Raw genomic sequence first — 27330 nt, forward strand, 5'->3', positions numbered from 1 at the left:
TTTGCGCGTTTTGTTCTTGCCTGTTTTGTTCTTCCGTGGTGTTGATCTGTGAGTTGTGTTAGGACTGGTGAGTGTGGGCAGCGCGGCCTCTGCGGAGTGAGGCGCGGCGCGCCTTTCTTGTCTGTTGCCTCTTCCTTCTCCTGTCCGGGGCTCGCCCGCCCTTGGGTGGGGGTACTGTGATGCGTGAGGCGGCCGGGGGAGACCCGGAGCCCGAGACTGCCTGAGCGCTACGCGCACCCCTCTCATGGGCCCCCCACGTAGGTGCGGGGACGTGGGACCCCAAGGCTAGCGTGGACTCGAGTCGAGTCGTTCCCCGGCAACTTGAGCACGTGGCGCGGCGTCTGGGCGGGCTGGTGGTGGGGTCTCCAAGACTAGCCTCCTGTCGGGCGGGGTGGGTTCGGGAAGCTTCTGGAATGGACCTGTATCCGGACTCGTGGCTGTAGAAGACAGCCTGTATTTTTGTCCATCTTGTGATAGGGTAAATGCTGTTCCGGGTCCTGAGCCTTGACTAGCTGCGGAGCTTCGGGTACCCTTTCCCCGTCTTTATTTTCCTGTACGTGGAATGGAGTTAGTGATGAGCCCAAATGTCCCCGCTGAAGCACTCTTTCTGCTGGTACTTTACACAGTGCTGGGGAGGGACAGGGGTACCTGAAGTGGGGTTCAGGGGTGTGGCCCTCGGCACTGGGCAGATCCCCTGAAGGGGCCCGGCGCCGGCCTGAAGCAGCCTTTACCCCGAATTGGTTGGGTTTGGTACTTGGGAGCCACCTGGGAAAGTAGGATGGGACGAGAAGGCCATTTGGGGACACCAAGTTGCAGCATGCATTAGTTTCTGGTTTTTGTTTTTTGTCGTTAAAGGTGTTAAGGACTTTTTAAAAAACAGTTTTTAAAGAACTTTAGGACTTGGAAAAACTTTTAGACTGCGGCTCAGTGGGTTAAAACTCTGTTTTTTTTTTTGAGAGAGTCTCGCTCTGTCGGCCAGGCTGGAGTAGCAGTGGTGCGGTCTCGGCTTACTGGGACAACCTCTGTCTGCCGAACTCAAGCAATTCTCCTCCCTCAGTCTCGCGAGTAGCTGGAATTACAGGCGTGTGCCACCAAGCCCCGGCAAATTTTTGCTGTTTTTCTTTTCTTTTTTTTTGAGATGGAGTCTCGCTTTGTCGCCCAGGCTGGAGTGCAGTGGTGCGATCTCGGCTCACTGCAAGCTCCGCCTCGCGGGTTCAGCCATTCTCCTGCATCAGCTCCTGAGTAGCTGGAACTGCAGACGCCGGTCACCACGCCCGGCTAATTTTTTTTTTTTTTTTGTAGTTGTAGTAGAGACGGGGTTTCACCATGTTGGCCAGGCCTGTCGCGAACTTTTTTTTTTTTTTTTTTTGAGACGGAGTCTTGCTCTGTCTCCTAGGCTGGAGTGCAGTGGCGGGATCTCGGCTCACTGCAGCCTCCATCTCCCGGTTTCAAGTGATTCTCCTGCCTCAGCCTCCGGAGTAGCTGGGACTACGGGCGCGTGCCACCACACCCGGCTAACTTTTTGTATTTTTGTTAGAGACGGGGTTTAACTATGTTGGCCGGGCTATTCTCGAACTCCTGACTTGAGGTGATCTGCCTGTCTCAGCTACCAAAGTGCTGGCATTACAGGCCAAGATCTCGATGCTTATCTTGGTGTTGATCTGGGTGAATCCTGCGCAACCTTCCTTTTCAGAAGTAAATTGATTCTTGTTCTACTTCTTTTCGCCCTGGGATATTAGCCCAGAAGTCAGGAACCCATTTGTGAAGGGACTTCTAGGGCTTACACAATACCTAAAGATTTGAAATTAAGCAGACGCCAATATCTTGGTCTTCCCGCGCCCCCCCCCCCCACCGGCTTTTTTTTTTCTTCACTGTATGGCCCAGAGTGAAAAGTCTCACTCTGTCGCCCAGGCTGCAGTGCAGTGGTGTGATCTTGCCTTACTGCAACCTCTGCCTCCCGGGTTCAAGCGATTCACCTGCTTCAGCAGCCTCCTGAGTAGTTGCGATTACAGGCATGCACCACCACTCTCGGCTAATTTTTGTATTTTTAGTAGAGACAGGGTTTCACCATGTTGGCCAGACTGGTCTTGAACTCCTGACCTTGTGATCCGCCTGCCTCGGCCTTCGGAAGTGCTGGGATTACAGGTGTGAGCCACCGCGCCCAGTGGTCTTGCCTCTTAAAAGTTGGACTGGCTGGAAGGGTGCGGTGGCTCACACCTGTAATCCCAGCATTTTGGGAGGCTGAGTTGGGCGATCACCTGAGGTGAGGAGTTCGAGACCAGCCTGACCAACATGGAGAAACCCTTTCTCTAATAAAACTACAAAAAAATTAGCCGGGTGTAGTGGCTAGCGCCTGTAATCCCAGATACTCCGGAGGCTGAGGCAGGAGAATCACTTGAACCCTAGAGGTGGAGGTTGCGGTGAGCCGAGATAGCGCCATTGCACTCCAGCCTGGGCCCCAAGAGCGAAACTCCGTCCAAAAAAAATAAAATAAAACAAGTTGTGTTAGTTATAGGTCGACCGTGTGCTGTCTTTGACAAAGCTACCTGGAGAAAAGTCAAATATGCTTCTGACGTTATTAAGGCAGGTGGAGGCACAGTAATGGGAAAGGTCAACATGACTATGAGCCAAACAAAAGTGTTTGTGGCATTGTGCATTCGGATTCTGGTTTGAGAGTCTTCACCTGCCTCCCTCTCTGCTTCTGTCTAATGAATAAGATGCCACTGCACTAATTATGGTTCAGAAAGAGTGAGAGGTTTTCTTAGTATATAAAGAAATTGCCTTGTCGTTTTTAAATGAAAACAAAGGCTGAGATTCAGAGACTTGTTTTGTTTCAAAAGCTCTGATTGTGACCCTTGACTGCTGGCCTGAGCTTCTTACTAAAATAACATTTAATGTATTCAGGGACACTGGACAATGCCTTGATTGTTCTACAGCTAAGTCTCTTAAGTAGGTGAAGGCTGCTGGTTATCTAGAAAATTAAGGCTTGTTTCTAATTAATTTCTGTTATTTCTAGCTAATAGGAAGATGTCTTCAGGAAATGCTAAAATTGGGCACCCTGCCCCCAACTTCAAAGCCACAGCCGTTATGCCAGATGGTCAGTTTAAAGATATCAGCCTGTCTGACTACAAAGGTAAGAGAATTTACACTGGGCTCATTGAGATGGGGTTATTTTATATTCTAGGGATGGCTTGTTAGATTTGTGTCAGTGTTATGTTTGACTGTAAAACGTTTTGTCTCCTAGAAAGAAGTATTTAGGTTGTTACCTTCATGTTGAAGTAGTGATTATCAAGTGATTACAGGGTATATATCCTAGGACCAAACCACTTCTGGAGAAACCACATGCTTCATTATGTCTGGACATACTAGCTCAATTATCTTTTTAGTATTCCTCCTCTATTTTCTTTATTTATTTTTATTTTTGAGACAGGGTCTCATTCTGTCACCCAGGCTGGAGTGCAGTGGTGCAGTCATGGCTCACTGCAGCCTCTACCTCTCTGGACTCAGGCGATCCTCCCACCTCAGCCTCCCAAGTAGCTGGGACTGTAGGGGCATGCCACCATGCCCGGCTAATTTTTGTGTTTTTTGTAGAGATGGGCACCATCTCCAACTCCTGGGCTCAAGCCCTCTACCTGCCCCAGCCTTTCAAAGTGCTGGGATAACAGGTGTGAGCTACTGCATCTGGCCCTCCTCTATTTTATTATTGGAGAAATTCACATTATCTCTTGTTTTGTTTTGTTTTGTTTTTGAGACGGAGTCTCGCTCTGTCGCCCAGGCTGGAGTGCAGTGGCCGGATCTCAGCTCACTGCAAGCTCTGCCTCCCAGGTTTACGCCATTCTCCTGCCTCAGCCTCCCGAGTAGCGGGGACTACAGGCACCTGCCACCTCGCCCGGCTAGTTTTTTTGTATTTTTTAGTAGAGACGGGGTTTCACCGTGTTAGTCAGGATGGTCTCGATCTCCTGACCTCGTGATCCGCCCGCCTCGGCCTCCCAAAGTGCTGGGATTACAGGCTTGAGCCACCGCGCCCGGCTATCTCTTGTTATAAGAGACATTCTACATTTAAAGTCTCAGAACTCACTCAACTCTTTGGAGCTGTGACACTGCTTGTTCATTTGGGTCACATATATATTACAGTTGTTAATATTAAGCTGAGGGCTAGGCACTTTCCCTTGCCTGTTTTGACCCCAGAGGAGAGTTGATATTACAGATGGAACAACTCTCCTTTCTGTTGTCATAGTTTCATGCAGACACTTGGCAAGTTCTGTTGAGGCTCCTCCTTCCTTTACCTTGTAGTCCCAGAGCAGCTGGATCTCCTGGGACAGTTGAGGATATAGATTCCTTAGAATGCAAACCTGAAACTCAGGTGTCAAGTGTCCTTTTCTCAGTGGTGTAGCATCAGTTTCTGAAGTTAGTTTTTGCTAGAACATTTGACTAGGTTTCCTGACATAATCACAGTTTGTTGATGGGGCTTCTCCTAGCAAACAAGGTAAGTTGCACCGTAGGGAGGTGACCTTGGCCCAGGAGTATAAGCAGGAGGTCTAGGAGCAGCTGCTCTCTGCCCTCCAGGGTTTGACCTGCTGAGGCCCCATGGTGCTTGTTAGGCAAATCCCTGCAGGGGTTGTTTAGATGAGTTAGTTTCCAGTGATACTGCAAAGTGGTAATGTCTAAAAGGGCTGCTTGTTTGACTTTTTTTTTTTTTTGAGATGGAATTTTGCTCTTGTTGCATAGGCTGTAGTGCAGTGGCATGGTCTTGGGTCACTGCGACCTCCATCTCCCCAGTTCAAGTGATTCTCCTGGCTCAGCCTCCCGAGTAGCTGGGATTTCAGGCCCCCGCTATCACGCCCAGCTAATTTTTGTATTTTTAGTAGAGACACGTTTCACCATGTTGGTCAGGCTGGTCTTGAACTCCTGACCTCAGGTGATCCACCTGCCTCGGCCTACCAAAATGCTGGAATTACAGACATGAGCCACCATGCCAGGCTGAGCCACCACACCCAGCCTATTTGACTTTGCAAACATTGCTGCTACCTGGAAATGAGTGAATATTTGGAATTGTTCTGGTATTTAAGCCTGGTGGGTGTGGTGAAAAGGCTAGGCTGCCTGACCAGTTTGACGATCTGTTATTTCAGTGGTTAATCCCAGTGACTTCATTAAAATTGCAGCTAGAAGTTCTGTTACTCACTAGTACTTTTGTCTTTTCTCTGTCTCTCTCTGTGTATGTGTATGTATGTATTTTTTGTTGTTTTGAGACCGTCTTGCTCTGTTGCCCAGGCTGGCCTCAAACTCCTGGGGTCAAGGGATCCTCCCACCTCAGCCTCCCAAGTAGCTGGGACTACAAGCACGCACCACTGTGCCTGGCTTAAACTTTTTCCTGTCCTGTCAGGCACGTTAGGAACACATGTGATCACTTAAACCATGCTTGTTCCATTACTATGGTTCATCACGGGAGAAGTGCAAAGGCTCTGACTTCTTATTGGTGTCTTATCTCTACAGCAGAGGAGTGCTGCAATTCAGCTTCTCTGGGCACTGTTTGTTAAGCGTTGGTATTAGGCCATGCTTATAAGTGCATCCTTGCTTTTGCTATCTTTGGAGAACTTGGTGTTTATGCTAATTTTAGCCACTCAGAAAAGATCAAAATTAGACTGAACAGTGTTTATTCTGTGGTTGGCAGCTAAGAATATGGAGGCAGGAGAATAAAGCATGGGATTGGAAGTTTCTTTCATTCAGGTTTTCCTAATGCACCAGGTTCTAAAAGTAGCTACTAGGAGACATCTATATCGAGCATCTTGGCATTTAGTGGTTATTGTGTCAGCCATCAACTTGCTTCTTTTTGTATAGGAAAATATAAAGCAAGGAAGTCTGTGTCAAATGCTAACCATGACTCCTGTTTTTCCCCCAGGAAAATATGTTGTGTTCTTCTTTTATCCTCTTGACTTCACCTTTGTGTGCCCTACGGAGATCATTGCTTTCAGTGATAGGGCAGAAGAATTTAAGAAACTCAACTGCCAAGTGATTGGTGCTTCTGTGGATTCTCACTTCTGTCATCTAGCATGGTAAATCTCTTGGTTCATTTGGCATATGAACTTTTTTTTTATTTTTTGAGATGGAGTCTCGCTCTGTCGCCCAGGGTAGAGGGCAGTGGTGTGATCTTGGCTCACTGCAAGCTCCGCCTCCTGGGTTCACGCCATTCTCCTGCCTCAGCCTCCAGAGTAGCTGGGACTACAGGTGCCCACCACCAGCCCGGCTAATTTTTTGTATTTTTAGTAGAGATGAGGTTTCATCGTGTTAGCCAGGATGGTCTCGATCTCCTGACCTCATGATCTGCCCGCCTTGGCCTCCCAAAGTGTTGGGATTACAGGTGTGAGCCACCGCACCTGGCCGCATGTGAACTTTTAAAACAGCAACTGGGAAGCTTTGGCAATAGACTTTCAAGTATTGGCTTCTCATGGAAGAAGTGCAAAGTCTGACTTTCTCTTACTGCTCATGACCTGGCAGCAGAGAAGCAGCAGCTTCAGTTGCAGTTGAGTGTACCCTAGTAACCTACCTTAACTGTTCTCAGCATTCACTTTATTGCTGGAAAAGGAAAAAAACAGTTTTTTTGGAAAGTTAGATTAGGAATATGGGAAAGGGGGAAAGAGGAATAGGTACAGTTAAGTCAAGAGTTTGAATGTAACTGTGTTTGCCTTTTGCCGTAGGATCAACACACCTAAGAAACAAGGAGGACTGGGACCCATGAACATTCCTTTGGTATCAGACCCGAAGCGCACCATTGCTCAGGATTATGGGGTCTTAAAGGCTGATGAAGGCATTTCATTCAGGTATGTCATCAGGACAAGTACCCAGTTGGCTGAAAGCCTTTTATTTGGAGAAATCTAGAGCCCTGATCTGTAGAGACTCCTTCATCATTTCATTCCTTTATGCAGGGGCCTTCTCACTAAGGCCAGGCCAGTATGAATGTGGAGACCAGTTCATTTCCTTAAGACTTCAAGCTTCTGTATTCTAACAAAGCACATCTTTAAACCTGTATTGCTTTTCCTTTCATCTCTTTTCCCAGGGGCCTCTTTATCATTGATGATAAGGGTATTCTTCGGCAGATCACTGTAAATGACCTCCCTGTTGGCCGCTCTGTGGATGAGACTTTGAGACTAGTTCAGGCCTTCCAGTTCACTGACAAACATGGGGAAGGTAAGCCATCTGTCTGATAAAAGGATAACAGAGTGGTGGTAGAATGGGAAAGATAGTAGGAACAGAAGCTACCTAATAAGAAAAGGGGTATTTCTCTTCAAGATATTGAAGCCCCTGGATTACAGTATGTGAGGGTGAGGGTAATGGAAAAGCTTGGGAAGGAGAATATAAAGACTTTTTATTCGAAGTGTACATACTCCTCTCTTCTGCCCTGCTCATTTAGAATCAGTCACTCCTAAAGATCTAACTTAATGTAGGATGATCTCACAGATGTATTAGGGCAAAACAAAATGGTTGGGAATCACATCTAGAGATGAAGCATGCCATTTAAAAAATAACTGTTGAGAGAAGAGGTTAATCCATATAGTTCATATTTGTATTTATTTATTTATTTATTTTTTGCAAGACAGAGTCTTGCTCTGTTGCCCAGGCTAGAGTGCAGTGGCGCAGTCTTGGCTCACTGTGACCTCCACCTCCCATGAGCCATCGCGCCCAGCCCAGACTAGCTTTCTAAGGCCCATTTTAGCTCTGATCTTGTGATTTAAAGAAAATGAAGTTTAGTGACTAGAGTCTGGATTAGTGGTGTATGTTTGGGAAGACCCAAAGGTGCTAGTTTGGCTAGCACCAAATAATCTTTTTACAGGGATTACTTTTTAATCCCTGTAAGAGTCTGATTATATAGGGATCAGTGAGCACTGATAACCAGGAGGTACCCTTTTCAGAAGGATGTGTGGGCAATTAGCCTGGACAGATAACACATGGCTCAGCTGACACCTGCTGAGACTGCCCCCTTGTGGGAGATGAGGTTCAGCATTAAGAAGGAGCCGGCAGTGGCAAAGTAGGCCCTTTAACTGGACTTTCCTGGGAACCTACATATAGGTTAGTCTCCCGAACACAAGCTTTCATGACTCAGAAGCTTGCTTCTTCAGACTCTATTGGTCTCTTCTGCTTCCCATCCCACTGGAACATGTACAGCTTCTTAAATAGGCACCATTCAAGAGCCTATGAATGCCAAACACTATATATATATATATATATATATTTTTTTTTTTTTTTGAGACAGAATCTTGTTTTGTTGCCCAGACTGGAGTGCAGTGGTGTGATCTCGGCTTACTGCAGCCACCACCTCCTGGGTTCAAGCAATTCTCTAGCATCAGCTTCCTGAGTAGCTAGGACTACAGGGGCCCACCACCATGCCCCACTAATTTTTGTATGTTTTGTAGAGATGCGATTTTGCCATGTTGGCCAGGCTGGTCTCAGAACTCCTGAGCTCAAGCTCAAGCAGTCCTCCGCCTTGGCCTCCCAAAGCACTGGGATTATAGGCGTGAACCACTGTGCCCGGCTGCCAAACACTTGTTTTTTTGAGATGGAGTCTCGCACTGTCATCCGGGCTAGAGTGCAGTGGTATGATCTCAGCTCACTGCAACCTCTGCATCAAGCAATTCTCCTGCCTCAGCCTCCCGAGTACCTGGGATTATAGGCGCTCACCACCACGCCCAGCTAATTTTTTATATTTTTAGTAGAGACGGGGTTTCATTATGTTGGCCAGGCTGGTATTTATTTGCTTTTATGCTGTTCTTTCCAACTTGTTTATCTTTAGGACCTGTATTGTAACCCTTTGATATCACTAAAGCCAATAACTAACAATCAGATGGAGATTTTAGGAAAATAATGGCAGCTTGTCCTTCTATTTAGCTCTTGTTCCATCTGTACCTTATGCCTAGAGAGCTGTTTGTAGAGTCTTGATATTTGAGGTTATGATATCCTTGGACCAAAGAGGGGCCTCCCTATGTCTCACTTGAGCAATTGAGACTCTTGCTGCTCCTGCTGGACTTTGATTACATGTCTCGTAGAATATGACAGCACATGGTAGTGGAAAAATCAGGCCAGGTGCGGTGGCTCACGCCTGTAATCCTAGCACTTTGGGAGGCCGAGGCAGGCAGATCACCTGAGGTCAGGAGTTTGAGATCAGCCTGGCCAACATCGTGAAACCCCATCTCTACTAAAAATACAAAAATTAGCCGGGTGCGGTGGCAGGCGCCTGTAATCCCAGCTACTTGGGAGGCTTATGCAGGAGAATTGCTTGAACCTGGGAGACCAAGGTTGCAGAGAGAGGTGGGGATCACGCCACTGCACTCCAGCCTGGGCAACACAGCGAGACTCCATCTCAAAAAAAGAAAAAGAAAAATGAGAGATTAGTCCCCTTGCCTCACTTTCTTCAGGCTAGCCTGAGACACATTCTTAGGCATTGTCAGGAAAAGGTTGAAGGCTGTGCTTTCTGTATACATTCACGAAAAATCTCAAACTTTGCCTTTTGCTTACCGAGGGGTAGATGGCAGTTACTTAATGAAACAAGCAGGGGCTTCTATTAAGTTCTTGATCCTTTATAAGGTTCAGGCTTTCCAGTTTGGTAGCGTTAGAAGAATGCTGAGAAGGCAGACTGAGGTTGCTGCCTTCAGAGTTCTGAAGGGCTGTCAGAGGGAAACAGTTTAGTGTTAAGGGTTTACATAGTTCTATGTGTATCATTTACTTAGCTTTTTTTTTTTCCCTTAAGGACTAGAGAGTGTTGGCAAATCATTTAAACTTGCCTTTTTTGTGGAAAATTTAAATTTTAAGTGCTACATGAATAAATTAGGCATAATAGTATCTTAAGGCTGTGGTGATGATTATATAATGTTTGTAAAATAGTTAGGTTACACTAAAAGGCTGAATGATCTTAGACCGATTGCAGGGGTAGGTTTCCTGGTATCTGAGTGTTCAGGCTCTTTAGGGTGCAGAACTGGTTTTGTCCATAGGAGAATGGTGGTGCATACCATTGAGAAGGTTATTAATTAGTGGTACCTTTCTTTTGCAGTGTGCCCTGCTGGCTGGAAACCTGGCAGTGATACCATCAAGCCTGATGTCCAAAAGAGCAAAGAATATTTCTCCAAGCAGAAGTGAGCGCTGGGCTGTTTTAGTGCCAGGCTGCAGTGGGCAGCCATGAGAACAAAACCTCTTCTGTATTTTTTTTTTTTCCCCATGAGTAAAACACAAGACTTCAGATTCAGCCGAATTGTGGTCTTGTTACAAGGCAGGCCTTTCCTACATGGGGTGGAGAGACCAGCCTTTCTTCCTTTGGTAGGAATGGCCTGAGTTGGTGTTGTGGGCAGGCCACTGGTTTGTATGATGTATCAGTAGAGCAACCCGTTAATATTTTGTAGTTTGTATTAAACCTGAACTGAGACCTTGATGAGTCTTTATTTTAGGAGGTATATTACTAGCTTTTGATTTTAAGAGGAATTTACTCTGCTTTCCCTGTTTAGGGGAAAATGAGAGCTGCCTCCAAATCGGGATTATATTGACACAGGTAGACACAGGGAATGGAACTGAATGAACCCAAGGTGTTAACATTTTGTTTCACTACACATGAGGGAGAAGAATAAGCCCTGCTATAGTGTTGACTGGAGCATGGCGACTTATGCCACAGACTGGGTTGCCAGTTAGTCTCGGTGTGACTACTTGGACACCTATTTTTACTTGGACACACTATTCAAAGGGCTGCATGGGAACCAGAAACTTGGCCTCTTCTGATAAATGCCTGGTACCTGCTATGTAAAAGAGAGTTGGAGGTTTCTTTTTCTTTTGAACTGGCAGAAAGAGGAAGACAGAAAGGGCTGGTGGCCTTGGGTAGGGCTTTCAGTAGTTGTACAGTACTGGGCAATTCTTAGCCTTCCCTGGGTTCTAGCCTTGATTAGAGATAGTGTTTTTTAGTGTCACTATGTTGCCCAGACTGGTTCTGAACTCCTCGCCTCAAGTGGTCCTCCGCCTCAGCCTCCCAAAATGGTGGGATTAGAGGTGAGAGCCACAGTGCCTGGCCAAAGCCCGTTTTGATCCTCATTTATATGTCATTGTCCTTAGAGAGGTTGTCAGCTGGGAAAAGTTATTCTGGGCCCTTGAGGCCAGGGTAGATTGAGAACTGAGGATACTTCTGTGTGTCATGTGATACCATTCCAGCCACTTGTCTTCCTCAGCTACTCCAACCTGCCCAGCCCTCTAGAACCCAGACTACACCCATGAGCAGCAGTACAGAATTCCCAGGGCCTTTGGTAACAGCCAACATACAGTTTACTGTATGTCAGGTACTTTCCAAAGTGCTGTACACGTGTTTATTCAGTTCCTACGTGAGGTAGGTACTTTTTTCTTTTTTTGAGACAGTCTCAGACTGTCGCCCAGGCTAGAGTGCAGCTATGCAATCTCGGCGCCAAAAAATTAGCCAGGTGTGGTGGCAGGCACCTGTTGTTCCAGCTACTCGGGAGGCTGAGGCAGAGAACTGCTTGAACCCAGGAGTCGGAGGTTGCAGTGAGCGGAGATTGCGCCACTGCACTCCAGCCTAGGTGACAAGAGTGAGACTGTCTTAAAAAAAAAAAAAATTGCATTTGAAGGCAGATGGGAATTCTGGTTTCCTGGCCTTTATCTTGGCCAAACTTCCTTGAGCCTTGTTACCTTCATGGAAGATCTCTATGGTATTATCAAAAATAGTAATCTTGTACTCAGAACCTTTTCCTTTGCCAAAGCCAATTAAGTCCTAGCAAGTACCTCCATAAATCAGGGTCTACATGGGAGAAAGGTATCAAGGGCCAGGGGATGCAGGTGGTGAGACCCTGGGGCTGAGCCAGCTCCGGGCTCTGCTGGGCTTCCCAGGCTTCTTGGGGGTGTGTGTGGTAAAAGGAAAGTCTGGGGAGGGAGAACTAGGCTTCTCTGAGGGCTGAACCAAGCCCAGGAGGGCCAATCGTTGGGCAGGCGGAGTGGAGAAGTAGGCCTTCTGCTCTTCGGAGTAGCGCTCCTGGGGTGTCACAGCATCCCGGTAAGTCCAGTCTCGCCAGTGGAAATTGAAGCCTTCGAGTAGGGCGATACGGGCAGCTCTTGTAGGTACACAGTCATGAGGTTTTCTGGGTGGCAGATCTGGCACCTCTATCCCTGGCAGCAGCACTACCCCTCGGATGGCAAACCAGCCCCCAAATCGGGGGTGTATGCACACACCTGATATGTGCTGGGGTGAGTGAAGAAAAGCAAGGTCACGGAGGTCCCCTTGGCACCAAGTCCAACTGCCATCATTGCAAGCTAGGCCTGTTCATTTATTTCCCACTCAGTGTACGCTGACTACATAAACTTCTGTCCCTTATGAAAGGGTTGGCAAACCCTTTCATAAACTATTCTGAGCACAAGGAAGGGCTTGGGCTTACCCAGTCTCACCACTATTCTGAACACTGCTGTGCCCCCTCTATCCTAAGATGGTTCTGCAGACTAGGTTTTCTGATCTCACAAGTCCCCAGTCAATCACATGTGACAGGACTGCCCCCCTGTCCAGGACAAAGCTTATTTGTTCTGGGTTGTGTCAAACAAATCCATCCAGGGAAGGCTGAGGAATGTGGGACCTGGTAGGGAGAGGCCTTTACCAGTCTGTCTCAGTCTCTATTTACATTTTCCCTCTCACCTGGTTCCCCCATGGGTCAGCCTCCACATCTTGTCGTTGGTAGTAGTAAGCAGCCCCTGCCACATGGGCTGCTGTCTGGGCCAGGATCTTGGGGCGTCGGTTGGGGTGCACTTCGTAGTCAGCAATGACTTCTATCTGCAGCTCTGGGAGGCTCTGGAACAGTGGACAAGATAGAGGGTACTGTCAGCATGAAGGGAGTTATGACCTTATCCTAGGGAGCCCTAGTTTGTTTGTGAACATGGTCCTGTCCTCAGAAAGGAAAACATGACCTTAACTTGGGAGGCTCCAGTGTGGACATAGTTATAGTTATTTCCAGAAGTGCCCATGTTTGAAGGGAAATACACAAGTTCTGGTGTGGAGGAAGGCATGGCCAGCTTTGGGGAGATCCAGTGGGTGTGTACATAGTTATGTGTATATGTGAGTGTGTGTTGGGAGAATATTGTTCTGTCCTCAAAAGGACAGCATAAAGCTTGCAGGTCTAGGGCAAAGCAACACCTGGGGAATGTTGAACTCATTCCTATTCCACTTGGAGGCCAAGGAAAACCTGGTCTGAGGTTCATGTAGTTGCCCATCAGTGTAGGGTGAGAGAGACTGATTACACACTGGGGTACTGGTAGAGGAGGGTAGTGGAACTTGGGTGTGTGAGAAGGCAGAATGAGGAAAGATCACAGAATGTCAAGCCTGACTTTAGGACATCATTTCACCTTTGAAGTGGCTCCTAGCCCTAGGTCTAGATCCTGCATTGAGGCTGGAGGAACTGGAGGCAGCTGTGGCTTTGGGAGGTGGGGGAAAACAGCCTTCCTCACCTCTCTAACACGGCCCAGATGGTAGGCCACACACTGGTCCACTGGGTCGGTCAGCATTCGGAGGTGGCAGCTCTGCAAGAAGGGCTTGAGGGCCTGGTCAAACATGGCAGGTGTGCTGAGTACCAGGAAGGCCAGGGTAGGCCCTGGCAGCAGTAGGTGGAAGGCTGGAGGCAAGAGTTCATTGTACCATGCCACCTGAAACAGAAAGTTCAGGCCAGGCTGGAGAGGGCCAGTCTAGGCCTTAGCCTGGCCCACACCTTAACCTTCAGGCCTCCCACTTTTGCCCCAGCCTCCAGCTCACTCATTCAGTTAATTTTCACTGATGCTATGTGATTTATTTTTACCAGCAACTCAACTGAATTTGACAGGGAATTATTTTTTGAGACAGAGTCTTGCTCTGTCACCAAGGATGGAGTGCAGTGGTGTGATCTTGGCCCACTGCAACTTCGGCCTCTCAGATTTCAAGTGATTCTCGTGCCTCAGCCTCCTGAGCAGCTGGGATTACAGACGTGCACCACCACGCCTGGCTATTTTTTGTATTTTTAGTAAAGACGGCGTTTCGCCATGTTGGCCAGGTTGGTCTCGAACCCTTGGCCTCACTAGGACCCACCTGCCTCAGCCTTCCAAAGTGCTGGGATTATATAGGCGTGAGCCACCGAGCGTGGCCCAGGGAATTATTTATTTGTTTATTGAAGGACTGACTGATAACAAATAATTCAGGCCTCATCCAACTACAAATGAACCAATGAAAATGAAAAACCCTGCTGGGCGTGGTGGCTCACAGCTATAATCCCAGCACTTTGGGAGGCTGAGGCAGGTGGATCACCTGAGGTCTGGAGACCAGCCTGGCCAACATGGTGAAACCCTGCCTCTACTAGAAATACAAAAATTAGACAAGCATGGTGGCGCTCGCCTGTAATCCCAGCTACTCAGGAGGCTGAGGCAGGAGAATCGCTTGAACCTGGGAGGCAGAGGTTGCAGTGAGACAAGATCGTGCCATTGCACTCCAGCCTGGGTGATGGAGTGAGACCTCGCCTCAAATAATAATAAAAGAAAATGAAAACCCAGGAATGAGGCCCCACAGAGCAGAGTTCCTAAATCCACAACTGACTGAGGTGCTTGAGGGCACAGGAACAGTCAAAGTGGCTGTCAATGCACTTGTCCTCCAAGTTCAACACCTTGAAGGTATTCTAAGACAAAAGCAAGATTGGAGATTTCTCAAAGCAGAATCAACATATGATGCTATAACAGTTGTTCAGAAAAATATTGTTAATCTGGAGAAGCATGTTGCTGCAGCCAAGCCTGAGAGGGAGAAAACCACCTGAACCCTCAATGCTGTTCATGCCACAGCCCAACTCATCCTCAAATGACACAAAACGATGTGGTTCCACCAGTCTCTTCCCAACCAGCACTTCTTTACCCTTTTGATATGTCGCCAGGGGAAACTATCAGCAGCAGCAAGCTACGTCTCCGCTGAAGATCAAGGGGTTATAATAGATGAAAACTTCACTATGTCCAGAGCATCTCCATACAGACAGATCAAAGACAACACCATAGTTCCAGGCTATGTAACCCTAACTCTAGAGATGAATTTGGAGAGAACAGGCAGTTTCTTTCTTTTTTTTTTTTGAGATGGAGTCTCGCTCTGTTGCCCAGGCTGGAGTGCAGGGGCGTGATCTTCGCTCCCTGCAACCTCCGCCTCCCGGGTTCAAGTGATTCTCCTGCCTCAGTCTCCCGAGTAGCTGGGACTACAGGTGCGTGCCACCACGCCCAGCTAATTTTGTATTTTTAAGAGAGACGGGGGTTTCACCATGCTGGCCAGGATGGTCTCGATCTCCTGACCTCATGATCCACCTGCCTTGGCCTCCCAAAGTGCTGGGATTACAGGCATGAGCCACCGCGCCCAGCCCAGGCAGTTTCTTAAAATACTGTTTTTAGGCTGGGCATGGTGGCTTACACCTGCAATCCCAGCACTTTGGGAGGCTGAGGCAGGAGGACTGCTTGGGGCCAAGAGTTTGAGACCAGCCTGGTCAACAGAGCAAGAACTTGTCTTTATTTTTTTATTTTAATTAATTAATTTTTTTTTAGATGGAGTCTCACTCTGTTGCCAGGCTGGAGTGCAGTGGTGCAGCCTCGGCTCATTGCAACCTCCACCTCCCAGGATTCAAGTGATTCTCCGGTCTCAGCCTCCCGAGTTGCTGGGACTATAGGCGTGCGCCACTATGCCCAGCTAATTTTTGTATTTTTTAGTAGAGATGGGGTTTCACCATGTTGGCCAGGATGGTCTCGATCGCTTGACCTCATGATCCACCTGCATCGGCCTCCCAAAGTGCTGGGATTATAGGCGTGAGTCACCGCGCCTGGCGAGAACCTATCTTTAAAAACAAAGCCCCCCCACCCTTTTAAAAAAATGTATACAGTCTCACTGTCACCCACTGTCACTGCTAGGGTGCAGTGGCATGATGTTGGCTCACTGCAACCTCTGCCTCCTGGGTTCAAGTGATTCTTGTGCCTCAGCCTCCCAAGTAGCTGGGATTATGGGCGTGTGCTACCAGGCCTAGCTAATTTTTTGTACTTTTAGTAGAGACAGGGCTTCGCCATGTTGGCCAGGCTGGTCTCGAACTCCTGGCCTCAACTGATCTGCCTACCTTGGCCTCCCAAAGTGCTAGGATTACAGGCGTGAGCTTCCATGCCAGGCCAAAAAAACCATTTTTATCAGTTGATGAACTGACGCTACCAAAGAGGCTAGAAACATACTTAACCTCTGACTTGAGCCCATCAGGGGTTTTCCTGCTTTTTTTTTTTTTTTTTTTTGAGACAGTCTTGCCCTGTCATCTAGGCTAGAGTGCAGTAAGGTGATCACAGCTCACTGCAGCCTCAACCTCCCTCCCTCAGGCAATCATCCCACCTCAGCCTCCCAAGTGGCCGGGACCACAGGTGTGAACCACCACACCTGGCTGGCTAATTAAAACAAAAAAATAATTTGTTGTAGAGACAGGGTCTCCCTATGTTGCCCAGGATGGGATTTTCCTGCTTTTGACAGACTTTCTTGTTACCATGCTCAACACCCCTAACAGGAATCTTGTATTTTTTTTTTTGAGACGGAGTCTCGCTGTGTCGCCCAGGCTGGAGTGCAGTGGCCGGATCTCAGCTCACTGCAAGCTCTGCCTCCTGGGTTTTTACGCCATTCTCCTGCCTCAGCCTCCCGAGTAGCCGGGACTACAGGCGCCCGCCACCTCGCCCGGCTAGTTTTTTGTATTTTTTAGTAGAGACGGGGTTTCACCGTGTTAGCCAGGATGGTCTCGAACTCCTGACCTCGTGATCCGCCCGTCTCGGCCTCCCAAAGTGCTGGGATTACAGGCTTGAGCCACCGCGCCCGGCCTTTTTTTTTTTTTTTTTGAGATGGAATTCTGCTTTTGTTCCCCAGGCTGGAGTTTGTGGCGCAATCTTGGCTCACTGCAACCTCCGCCTCCTGGGTTCAAGATATGTCTGATCCAGTTTTGTTTTGTTTCTGAGACAGTCTTTCTCTGTTGCCCAGGCTGGAGTGCAGTGGTGCCATTTCAGCTCACTGAAACCTCCACCTCCTAGGTTCAAGCGATTCTCCTGCCTCAGCCTCCCGAGTAGCTGGGATTACAGGTGTCTGCCAGCATGCCTGGCTCATTTTCTGTATTTTTAGTTGAGACGGGGTTTCGTCATGTTGGTGAGGCTGGTCTTGAACTCCTGACTTCAGATGGTCCACCCGCCTCCGCCTCCCTAAAGTGCTGGGATTACAGGCATGAGCCACCGTGCCTGGCCAGCAAGCTTATGTTTTTGAGGTTGACCAATCAGCAAAGCAAATATGTGATTAATGCAAACTTTATTTTCAGTTTTAGGACACACAATATTTGCTTTTGTCCACTTGGCCTGGACATCCAAGAAATTGGATTCACCTGTAACACACTGTCTACACCCACATTCACACACTGAACATGGAGAAGAACTGTCACAAGAAGCCTGAACTAAAGACCTGTAACATAACCTGCAATGAACTTGCTAAATCACATAGTTGTGGAGGTTGCTGCTGTTCACACGAAGTGCTATGGATATACCTGCATCACTTACTGGGGATTTCTGACTCATAGTGCAGAACACTTGACACAGGTCTACACAGGCTACCTGGGGTTGTGCATTACTGGGACAGAGTGGGATGACCATTACTCGTTTGATTGTAGCTGGTTTTACTGCTGTAACAGATAAGTGAAGTCTGTGTCAGTGCTCAACTCATAATGTGACTGTTGTGGTTAGGTCTCTTCCCCCTCATGTCTACTATAGGTTCATGTATTATATGACAAGGAACTTAGAATAGAGAGGCAGAAATCCCAGCTACTCAGGAGGCTGAGGCAGGAGAATTGCTTGAACCCGGGAGGCAGAGGTTGCAGTGAGCCGAGATGGCGCCATTGCACTCCAGCCGGGGCAACAGAGTGAGACTCCATCTCAAAAAAAAGGAAGAAAGGCAGAGAGTTATTGAGTTATTATTATTATTATTATTATTATTATTATTATTGAGATGGAGTTTCGCTCATTTGCCCAGGCTGGAGTGCAATGGTGCAATCTCCGCTCACCACAACCCCCACCTCCCAGGCTCAAACAATTCTCCTGCCTCAGCCTCCTGAGAGCCAGGATTACAGGTGCACACCACCACACCCAGCTAATTTTCTATTTTTAGTAGAGACGGGATTTCACCATGTTGGCCAGGCTGGTCTTGAACTCCTGACCTCCAGTAATTCACTCACCTTGGCCTCCCAAAGTGCTGGGATTACAGGTGAGAGCCACCACGCCTGGCCACAGAAAGTTCTAGTAGGCAGAATCAACTAAGAACAGCAGAAATGACTGTACTATAGCTAGTGCAATGACAGGGTCAGATGGGGTCCTCTGAAATTAGAAAAGGCTTCCTTGTGGCTGGGCATGGTGGCTCATGCCTGTAATCCCAGCACTTTGAGAGGCCGAGGTGGGCAGATCACCTGAGGTTGGGAGTTGAAGACCAGCCTGACCAACATGGAGAAACTCTGTCTCTACTAAAAAAAATACAAAATTAGCCGGGCGTGTTGGTGCATGTCTGTAATCCCAGCTACTCTGGAGTCTAAGGCAGGAGAATCACTTGAACCTGGGAGGCAGAAGTTGCAGTGAGCTGAGATCGCACCATTGCACTCCAGCCTGGGCAACAAGAGCAAAACTCCGTCTCAAAAAAAAAAAAAAAAAAAAGAAAAGAAAAGAAAAGGCTTTCTTGGATGCTAAGTCTTGAAGGCTAGAAAATCAACTGGTCAACTGTCAGGTTGATGTGGGGAGGAGAATCTGGTGTGCATTTATTATTTATATTTCACCAAAAAAGACATAAACTCACTGGTATGTATTTTAAAAAGAGGTCACAGACTAAGTGCGGTGACTCATGCATGTAATCCCAGTGCTTTGGGTGGCCAAAGCAGGAGGACCACTTGAGGCCAGGAGTTCAAGACCAGCCAGGGCAACAAAGTGAGACACTGAGTTTTGGTGCATGCCTGGAGTCAGTTACTTGGGAGACTGAAGTGGGAGGATCACTTGAGCCCAGGAGTTTGAGGCTGCAGTGAGCTATGATTGCACCACTGCACTCCAGCCTGGAGGACAGAGTGAGACTTTGTCTCTAAATAAATAAAGAATAAAATAAACAGAAGTCACAGCATAAGCAAACACACTGGCAGAAAATTCCTGGGCATATTTGAAAATTGTCTAGTTTGGTGGAAGTGAAGGGTCCGTAGAGGGAATCAGAGGGAGAGAAGGCTGGAGAGATCAATAGGAGTGAGATTTTGATTGGCTTTGAATACCAATTTAAAGAATATGAATTTAATTTGGTGACAGTGAAGAGTCACTGATGATTTAAGAAGTAAACTAGCATGATCAGTTTTAGATCAAACTGGCTGCAGTGTGGAGGATGGACTGGAGGTAAAATGACAGCAAGGAGGTTATTACAGTAATCCAAGTGAGAAATGGTGGCCTGAACCACAGCATAGACGGGTGGAATAGAAGGGAATGGACTTGGGAGATTCAGTAGACAGTCTTTTTTTTTTTTTTTTTTTTGTTTTTTTGTTTTTTTGTTTTTTTGTTTTTTTGTTTTTTTTTTTTGAGACGGAGTCTCACTCTGTCGCCCAGGCTGGAGTGCAGTGACGCGATCTCGGCTCACTGCAAGCTCTGCCTCCTGGGTTCACGCCATTCTCCTGCCTCAGCCTCCTGAGTAGCTAGGACTACAGGCGCCCGCCACCGCGCCCGGCTAATTTTTTGTATTTTTAGTAGAGACGGGGTTTCACTGTGGTCTCGATCTCCTGACCTTGTGATCCGCCCGCCTCGGCCTCCCAAAGTGCTGGGATTACAGGCTTGAGCCACCGCGCCCGGCCTTGTAGACAGTCTTATAGGATGTGGGGGTAGAGAGGTGAGAGGTAGGAGCCTAGGGTGACTGGCAGGGCTGCAGTTGGCTTTGTTCAGTACAAAAACTCCTAATACCCAGGTCTACTCAATTTGCCAGATAGGTATTTTCACTCTTCCACATACCTGCCATCCACTGAAACAGTGTCTCAAAGAGTTAAAGGTTGATCTGCAACAAATAGCTTTTGTTTTCTCAAAAACCCAGTGTCATAATATTGGCTTCTAGCACATCAGGCATCAAGCCCTTTTACTTGGTAACACCACACCACTATCTCCACACTTTTTTTTTTTTTTTTTGAGACGGAGTCTCGCTCTGTCGCCCAGGCTGGAGTGCAGTGGCCAGATCTCAGCTCACTGCAAGCTCCGCCTCCCGGGTTCCTGCCATTCTCCTGCCTCAGCCTCCCGAGTAGCTGGGACCACAGGCGCCGCCACCTCGCCCGGCTAATTTTTTGTGGTTTTTTTTTTTTTTTTGACGGAGTCTCCCTGTGTCGCCCAGGCTGGAGTGCAGTGGCCGGATCTCAGCTCACTGCAAGCTCCGCCTCCCGGGTTTTTACGCCATTCTCCTGCCTCAGCCTCCCGAGTAGCCGGGACTACAGGCGCCCGCCACCTCGCCCGGCTAGTTTTTCGTATTTTTTAGTAGAGACGGGGTTTCACCGTGTTAGCCAGGATGGTCTCGAACTCCTGACCTCGTGATCCGCCTGTCTCGGCCTCCCAAAGTGCTGGGATTACAGGCTTGAGCCACCGCGCCCGGCCTTGTGTTTTTTTTTAGTAGAGACGGGGTTTCGCCGTGTTAGCCAGGATGGTCTCGATCTCCTGGCCTTGTGATCCGCCCGTCTCGGCCTCCCAAAGTGCTGGGATTACAGGCTTGAGCCACCGCGCCCGGCTATCTCCACACTTTTACTCAATCTTTTTCTGATATTTGGGATGTACATAACCCTCCTTCCTTCCAATCTATCTTTTCATATATAGCTTAATTCCATTTTTTCTGGCAAGACCAGTCTCAAGCTAGACCCAACCTACTTCTCCCTCTATATCCTCTCCCAGGTCTGCTGTGAGCCACTCGGTGGAAGGAATGGGAAGTGGGTAGTCTCTTAAGCATCAGGCAGAGGGCTCAAGCTGAGTTGATTTAGCTTTGTAACTTAACTGCTCAGTGCACAGGGCACTGATGTTGGGAAATATAACTGTGTAAATGGGGGTCGGGGTGCGGTGCTGAGATTGCTGTGCCAGGCGAGTGTACAAAGTTTCATTACCCAGTCCAGCACTGATGACTGGAAATATCATGAATTATCCTTCTGTTGGTAGAGGGAACAAACCAGCCAATTGTTTGCCTGTTCATTATCAGGAATGCCGTCCCTCTTCAGCTGACCTAAATCATAGCTATGCAAACCTTCTGGGCTTTGACCTCTCCTAAATCCTTTAGGAAGTTCCAAGGTGACTCTGCCTCACAGGTCCCTTTCTTCTTGTAAATTATATAGGTGACAATCTGAGCCACACACGTTACAGGTCATATGGTGTCTCCTGTTAACCAATCCGGCATTATACTATATGGGGGTAAAAGGACAAACATGGGACAACTTTTTTTTTTTTTTTTTTTTTGAGATGAGTTTCGCTGGTTGCTCAGGCTGGAGTGCAATGGCGCAATCTCGGCTCACTGCAACCTCCGCCTCAGGGGTTACAGCGATTTTCCTGCCTCGGCCTCCCCAGTAGCTGGGATTACAGGCATGCACCAATATGCCCGGCTAATTTTGTATTTTTAGCAGAGATGGGGTTTCACCATGTTGGCCAGACTGGTCTCGAACTCCTCACCTCAGGTGATCCGCCTGCCTCTGCTTCCCAAAGTGCTGGGATTACAGGTGTGAGCCACCACGCCCGGCCTCGACCACTATCTTTTTAACCCAAGCCCCCACTGAAACCCTGTCCCTGTTGTCACATGGACATTGGGCTGCAGGAACACAGGAGGAGCAGAGGCTCCTGAGGCCTCACGCCAGTTGCAACGAAGCCAATCATAGATCTCGCCCTAGAGCAGCAGGAGGGATAAACTAACCTGGAAGGGGTAAACCTCGAAGCCAAAAGGACATAGCATGTCCTCGATCTTCTGCTTCAGCTCTGCGACTTTCGGCTCCATAGCGCTCGTTACACGCTGAGCTTGCCGGGGAATGAAGTCTCAAGGACAATTGGGCCGTTACGTTTTGAGTCAACTTCGACTCCATTTCCCAGGTAGGAAACGGGTAAAATAGCGGGACAGTATTGGCTATGCGCGATGCATCTTGGGATGCGTAGTTTGTTCGATCCCTGGAGACAGCTACACGGAATCAGGAAGACTCAGTTTCCCGGCAAGCTACACGGTGGGGGTGTGCATGTACGTGTCTCTTCCAGGGAAAGGTAGTTCCGCCGCCTCCATCGCCGGTTGTGTTTGCGAGAGGCGAACTCAGTTTCCCAGGTGGCGCAGCGGCAGCCAGTCCAAAGTCGGACTTTCAAAACCAACCCGAAGTTTTGAACCCGGCGGCGGCAGTTGTCACTGGCACAGGTTTGGCGTGGCGGCGCCAGTGTACTGCTTCTGGGGAGGTCTCGACCAGGTTCTGGCACCTTCAACCCCCACCTGATATCTGCGTATCATCAGGGTATCCCGCTTTCCCCCCAGTTCCCCAAGAGCGTCCTTCCTTTCCCTAGTCCCACGATCGCAGTTTTGGTCTGATAGTGCATCCCCCTACTCCAAGTTGCATCCCCACTACCCTCTTTCCATCTAACGTGGTGGCCTTTCCTGGGCTGTACCTTGGGTATCCCCCGCTGAGAGAGTAAGCACAAGGCACCAGGGAGCCAGACCCCTGCCGCTCCCCTGCCACAGGATATGAGTAGGAGCCTCAGCTGGTTTGAGCAGCTGGATGTGCTTCTCAACACTACTGATGGAAATGTGGCCCGGATTAAGGTGAGGGGTTGGTGGAAGTCCCCAGTTTGCGTGGGCACGCTAAGGGACTCTCAGAGCTCATTGACCTGTGCAACTGTTTCTTTTGTAGCAGTGGCTGTATCCTCTTGGGGTCTCCAACTCAGGTAAATAATGTCTCTTTCTACTTCCAAGCCCTTTCTCTTTCTGTGCCTTCCTCCAGGGCCTGTATCATCCATTACTCCTTCCAAATTCCAACTCTGTCCTTTCCTTAACTCTGTTTCCCCACACAGACCCTGCACTTAACCCTTCCTTATTCCCTCAGCTGGGGACCTGGCTGGGACCTGGATTTCCTCTCATCACTTGCCTCTGCAGTCAGGAGTCCAAGCTCAACAGCCTTGGGCTTTAGAGACTCCCACAGTCCTACAAAGACTGAGCTGCCCTGAGTCCTAGAGCCCATCCTCTCTCTGGGATGAGGTTACTATTCTCTGATCCTAGCTTCAATCTCAGGCTCAGATGAGGCTTGGAATCCTTGGTGTGTATATGTGATGTTTGTGTGAGATGAGGATATTAGGGATTGGGAAAAGCTGTTATACAGTAGCTCATATGTTTTTTTCTGCCTGGGTAGGTGACTGAGGCCCTAAGGCAGGCAGTGCAGGGCCTGCTAGAAGAGTGAGAGCAGCAGAAGTACCAGCTCAGTATCTTGGAATGTATCTGGCCAGTTATTTTCTTCATACACACAGCTTCATACGTATGCACACAATTTTGCCACACACCTGTTGTGTGTGCACATGTGTCTTGTTTTGCAAGTAGAGTATCTAGGGTCTTGTGAAACTCTTAGAGAGGATGATCCCTAACTTGTCCCACTACAGCATCACTAAGGTTGCTGCAGGGGGCCCCAAAGGGGAGGGCTCTTCTCCTGGAGCAATGCCGGGAGGAGCTGAGAAGGTAACTGCAGGGCCTTCGGAGCCAGGTGTGGGAGAAAGCCCAAGCCCAGATGCAAACAGGACCAGGAGAATGCAGTACTACCAATGGCCTTCCTCAGGAGCTGCAGACTGAGTAAGTGATAGGCAAAACCTTGCCTTCTTGAGGCCTTTGAACTTTTGGCATTCTGGGAGGCTGGTGGCCTTCTTACTCTGGATTTGTTGATTGACTCTAGAATAGCACTGCTGTCACTCCTACAGTGCTGTGGGAGGAGTCAGAAATTATGCAGAAGGAATTGAAGTTGCTGCAGTACCAGTTGAGTAAGTAAAAGGTTGGGGGTGAATATGTGTTTCCTTGTCCGCTTTTCTGGAAAGTCTTCTTCTTCTTCTTTTTTTTTTTTTTTTATGAGATGGAGTCTTGCTCTGTTGCCCAGGCTCACTCTGTTGCCCAGGCTCTGTTGCAATGGCGCAATCTTGGCTCACTGCAACCTCTGCCTCCCGGGTTCAAACGATTCTTCTGCTTCAGCCTCCTGAGTAGCTGGGATTACAGGTGCCCGCCACCACGCCCGGCTACTTTTTTTCGTATTTTTAGTAGAGATGGGGTTTCACCATGTTGGTCAGGCTGGTCTCGAACTCCTGACCTCAAATGATCCGCCTGCCTTAGCCTCCCAAAGTGCTAGTATTACAGGTGTGGGCCACCGCACCCGGCCTGGAAAGTCTTCTTGCTCTCCCATTAAGTGGCCATGGCTCCAACTGCCTGAGCTACTGAGAAGTGTGGCCAAGTATTTTGTTGCACTCTTTGCCTCTCATGGTGTGAGTTTAGTCTTTTCAGTCAGCTTGGAAGCTTCCCAACGGCTGAGCCAGAATGTTTCTGTCTCAGTTTTCGGCAGCAGGCTGGTCACAGGCAGGGAGGGAAAAGGAAAGAAGTTGGGGAACAGCCCCCTTACATTCTCTCTCATCTGCAGGCCAGCGCCAGCAACTGCTGCTGAAACTGATCTGGCTAAGGGATGACAGGCTCAGTTTGGCAGTTGGAAGGTAGGACTAGGTTCAGTCCTACCTTCTCCCTGCATATTTCTCTGTGGAGGACCCTTCCTTTCTCTGTCTATCCTGTTCTGCAGGGAGGCCAGGATACCCTCTCCTGCCCCTGTCTCGATTACTCTCTTCCCTGTGCTGACTCTCTCTCCAGAGCTCTTCTTCCTAACCCTTCTGCTCCCGGCCATGAGAAACTATCCTTGCCCACATGAGGGTTCCAAGTGTGCTGAAGAGGACAGTCATGGCGAGAGGTTTGGTTCCACCTGAGCCTATGATCTGGCAGATGTTGGAGCAGTTGCAAAGTGGCCAGGAAGGCAAGGGTCATACCCTGGAGGCTGCCAGGACAGAGGACCAAGATGCCTGGAGGGAACACAACCTCCTCAGGTCAGGGGGTGTGGGTGCTGTGCCAGTGGAGGGGAATTGTCTCACAGGTCAGACACTGGGGACCAAAGTTCAGCTATCCTAGATTTGGTGTGGGCTGCTGGGGGCAGTATGAGTATCTGGTTGTAGCCCATAAGGGCATTCTTTACTTGATATAGAGTCACTGAGGTACCTTTATATGTTTGGATGTTAAAGAAGGAGGAGAGATTGGCAGGGCTCAGTGGCTCACGCCTATAATCCCAGCACTTTGGGAGGCCGAGGTGGGCAGATCACCTGAGGTCAGGAGTTCAAGACCAGCCTGGCTAACATGGTGAAACCCTGTGTCTACAAAAATTAGCCGGGCATGATGGCGGGTGCCTGTAATCCCAGCTACTCGGGAGGCTGAGGTGGGAGAATTGCTTGAACCCAGGAGTTGGAGGTTGCAGTGAGCCGAGATCATGCCATTGCACTCCAGCTTGGGTGACAGAGTGAGACCCCATCTCAAAAACAAAACAAAACAAAACAAAAAAAGAGGGAAGAGACCAGAGTCCTAGCCTCAGGAAAGAGGACAGTTCTGTGCCGGTAGGGCCCCCTTGACACATCATCATCATCTCTGTTTCTGGTTCTGTTCCCCTTTCCAGGACCTCCATACATGTTCTCCAATCTAAGCTGCCTCTGGCCACTACCTTCACCATGTCTGTTTCTTCATCTAGCTTTGAATGCAGTCTTCTGGACAGTAACAGTAGCTGGGAACTTTTATGGAAGCCAGGTGAGGATAAGGACAAGGATTCCCGTTTTGGGGGAGGCTAAATCTGAATGGTACCTGAATGCCAGCTGCCTAATTATTTAACACCAGGTAGAATGGAGTCTCTGCCTTTCTGTGAATTCATTGATATCTGTTGCTATTTATCCTGTCAGTCCTGTATGTCCCTCTCTATTAGAAAGGCCTAGGGCCTAGTTCTGTGCATATCACAATGCTTGCTGATGACTTGTTTTCTCTTCCCTTTTCCTTCCTCTTAGATCCCCAGAGGAGCACCCTTTCTATACTGGAGCCCAGAAGCTTTCAGCTCCATGCCCAGAGTCTTAAGCAAGAGGGCCTATTCCTTTGGGGCCCCAAGATGCTCGTGAATGACCTGTAAGGACTCGTTAAGAGTAGTAAGATGAAGGCTTCTTTGCCCACCCTCCCCTCCAAGGCCCTGTTTCTGGACTGCCTGCCTCTACCCTCTTGATGTAGCTATTATTTGTCCTCTCTACTGAGGCTTTTCACTGCTTGCCCATCCTTGTCGCTGGGCTGCAATAAAATGGTTTAACTCTCCCTGATGTGTTTTCTATGAGTCAGCACCCACACGGGATAGAATCAGCTGTACCTGTTCATCTTCCTGTTACTTGAAGTGCTTTCTATGACCTCTACCCCTGAAATCCAAGTTCATAGACATTTATAGCTGTATCTTTTTTTTTTTTTTTTTTTTTTTTGAGACAGAGTCTTGTTCTGTTGCCCAGGCTGGAGTACAGTGGTGCCATCCCAGCTCACTGCAACCTCTGCCTCCTAGGTTTAAGCGATTCTCCTGCCTCAGCCTCCCAAGTAGCTGGGATTACAGGTGTGCGCCATCACGCCTGGCTAATTTTTGTATTCTTAGGAGAGACGGGGTTTCACCATGTTGGCCAGTCTGGTCTTGAACTTCTGACCTCAAGTGATCTGCCCGCCTTGACCTCCCAAAGTGCTGGGATTACAGTTGTGAGCCACTGTGCCCAGCCTATAGCTGTACCTTCTGAGTGCAAGCTCAGTTGAAATTGAAAAGTAATGGGAGCTCCCATTCTGGTGAGGAGAATGAGGTAGGACACTACTCTGGGGCAGTAGTGCTAGGGGGATGCAAAGGAGGATGAGATATTCTGATGGGACCTGGATCTGGACAGTAGGAGGCTACCTTTTCTCATCTCCAGCTTCTGGCAATTTTTTTTTTTTTTGAGACAAGGTCTTATTCTGTTGCCCGGGCTGGAGTGCAGTGGCATGATCTGGCTCACGGAAGCCTCTGCCCCTGGACTAAAGCAATCCTCCCACCTTAGCCTCCCAAGTAATAATATATGGGACTATAGGCACACGCTATCATGCCTGGCTAAGTTTTAAATATTTTTTTGTAGAGACAGGGTTTCACCATGTTGCCCAGGCTAGTCTTGAACTCCTGGGCTCAACTGATGCACCAACTTCAGGCTCCCAAAGTGTTCGGATTACAAGTGTGA

At 48.5% G+C, this 27330-nt stretch overlaps 3 protein-coding genes across 9 annotated transcripts; 2 read left to right on the plus strand and 1 right to left on the minus strand.

The window, feature by feature from the left end:
• On the plus strand, window positions 1-20436 carry PRDX1 (peroxiredoxin 1; the record flags this gene model as incomplete). The annotated part of the gene is given in 7 exon segments (NM_001260933.1): window positions 1-67; window positions 3017-3133; window positions 5900-6053; window positions 6696-6818; window positions 7055-7185; window positions 10040-11411; window positions 20407-20436. Coding segments are annotated over 5 exon segments (600 nt in total). The 3' UTR covers window positions 10126-11411; window positions 20407-20436.
• Window positions 7543-22141, minus strand: MMACHC (metabolism of cobalamin associated C). Of its 5 annotated transcripts, none has more exons than XR_013407569.1 (5): window positions 21941-22054; window positions 13465-13659; window positions 12659-12811; window positions 11564-12214; window positions 7543-7616 (listed from the first exon to the last, which is right to left on the minus strand). XR_013407569.1 is itself a non-coding variant. In NM_001266340.1 (4 exon segments), coding segments are annotated over 4 exon segments (849 nt in total). In that variant the 5' UTR covers window positions 22022-22141; the 3' UTR covers window positions 11574-11794.
• CCDC163 (CCDC163 homolog) lies at window positions 22131-26407 on the plus strand. 3 transcript variants are annotated; one of them, XM_077959750.1, is made up of 5 exons: window positions 22149-22423; window positions 22911-22944; window positions 25016-25116; window positions 25734-25861; window positions 26113-26407. In XM_077959750.1, the coding sequence occupies exons 1-5, from the start codon at window positions 22254-22256 to the stop codon at window positions 26229-26231; spliced, it is 552 nt and encodes a 183-aa protein (XP_077815876.1). In that variant the 5' UTR covers window positions 22149-22253; the 3' UTR covers window positions 26232-26407. The 3 variants fall into 3 exon arrangements, with proteins under 3 accessions (XP_077815889.1, XP_077815876.1, XP_077815881.1); XM_077959755.1 differs by having other exon boundaries at window positions 22306-22822; XM_077959763.1 differs by lacking the exon at window positions 25016-25116 and having other exon boundaries at window positions 22131-22472; window positions 25806-25861.
• The last annotated feature ends 923 nt before the right edge of the window (window positions 26408-27330 follow it).

Source organism: Macaca mulatta, chromosome 1 (assembly GCF_049350105.2).
Source record: "Macaca mulatta isolate MMU2019108-1 chromosome 1, T2T-MMU8v2.0, whole genome shotgun sequence".
Classification (NCBI taxonomy): Eukaryota; Metazoa; Chordata; class Mammalia; order Primates; family Cercopithecidae; genus Macaca; species Macaca mulatta.

Coding starts and splice junctions, on each gene's coding strand:
- CCDC163 (XM_077959750.1), top strand. CDS start 22,254: ATGTACGTGTCTCTTCCAGGGAAAGGTAGTTCCGCCGCCTCCATCGCC. Junction 22,945..25,015: donor TCTTGGGGTCTCCAACTCAG/GTAAATAATGTC, acceptor ATGATCTGGCAG/ATGTTGGAGCAGTTGCAAAG. Junction 25,117..25,733: donor AGGGAACACAACCTCCTCAG/GTCAGGGGGTGT, acceptor TCCCCTTTCCAG/GACCTCCATACATGTTCTCC.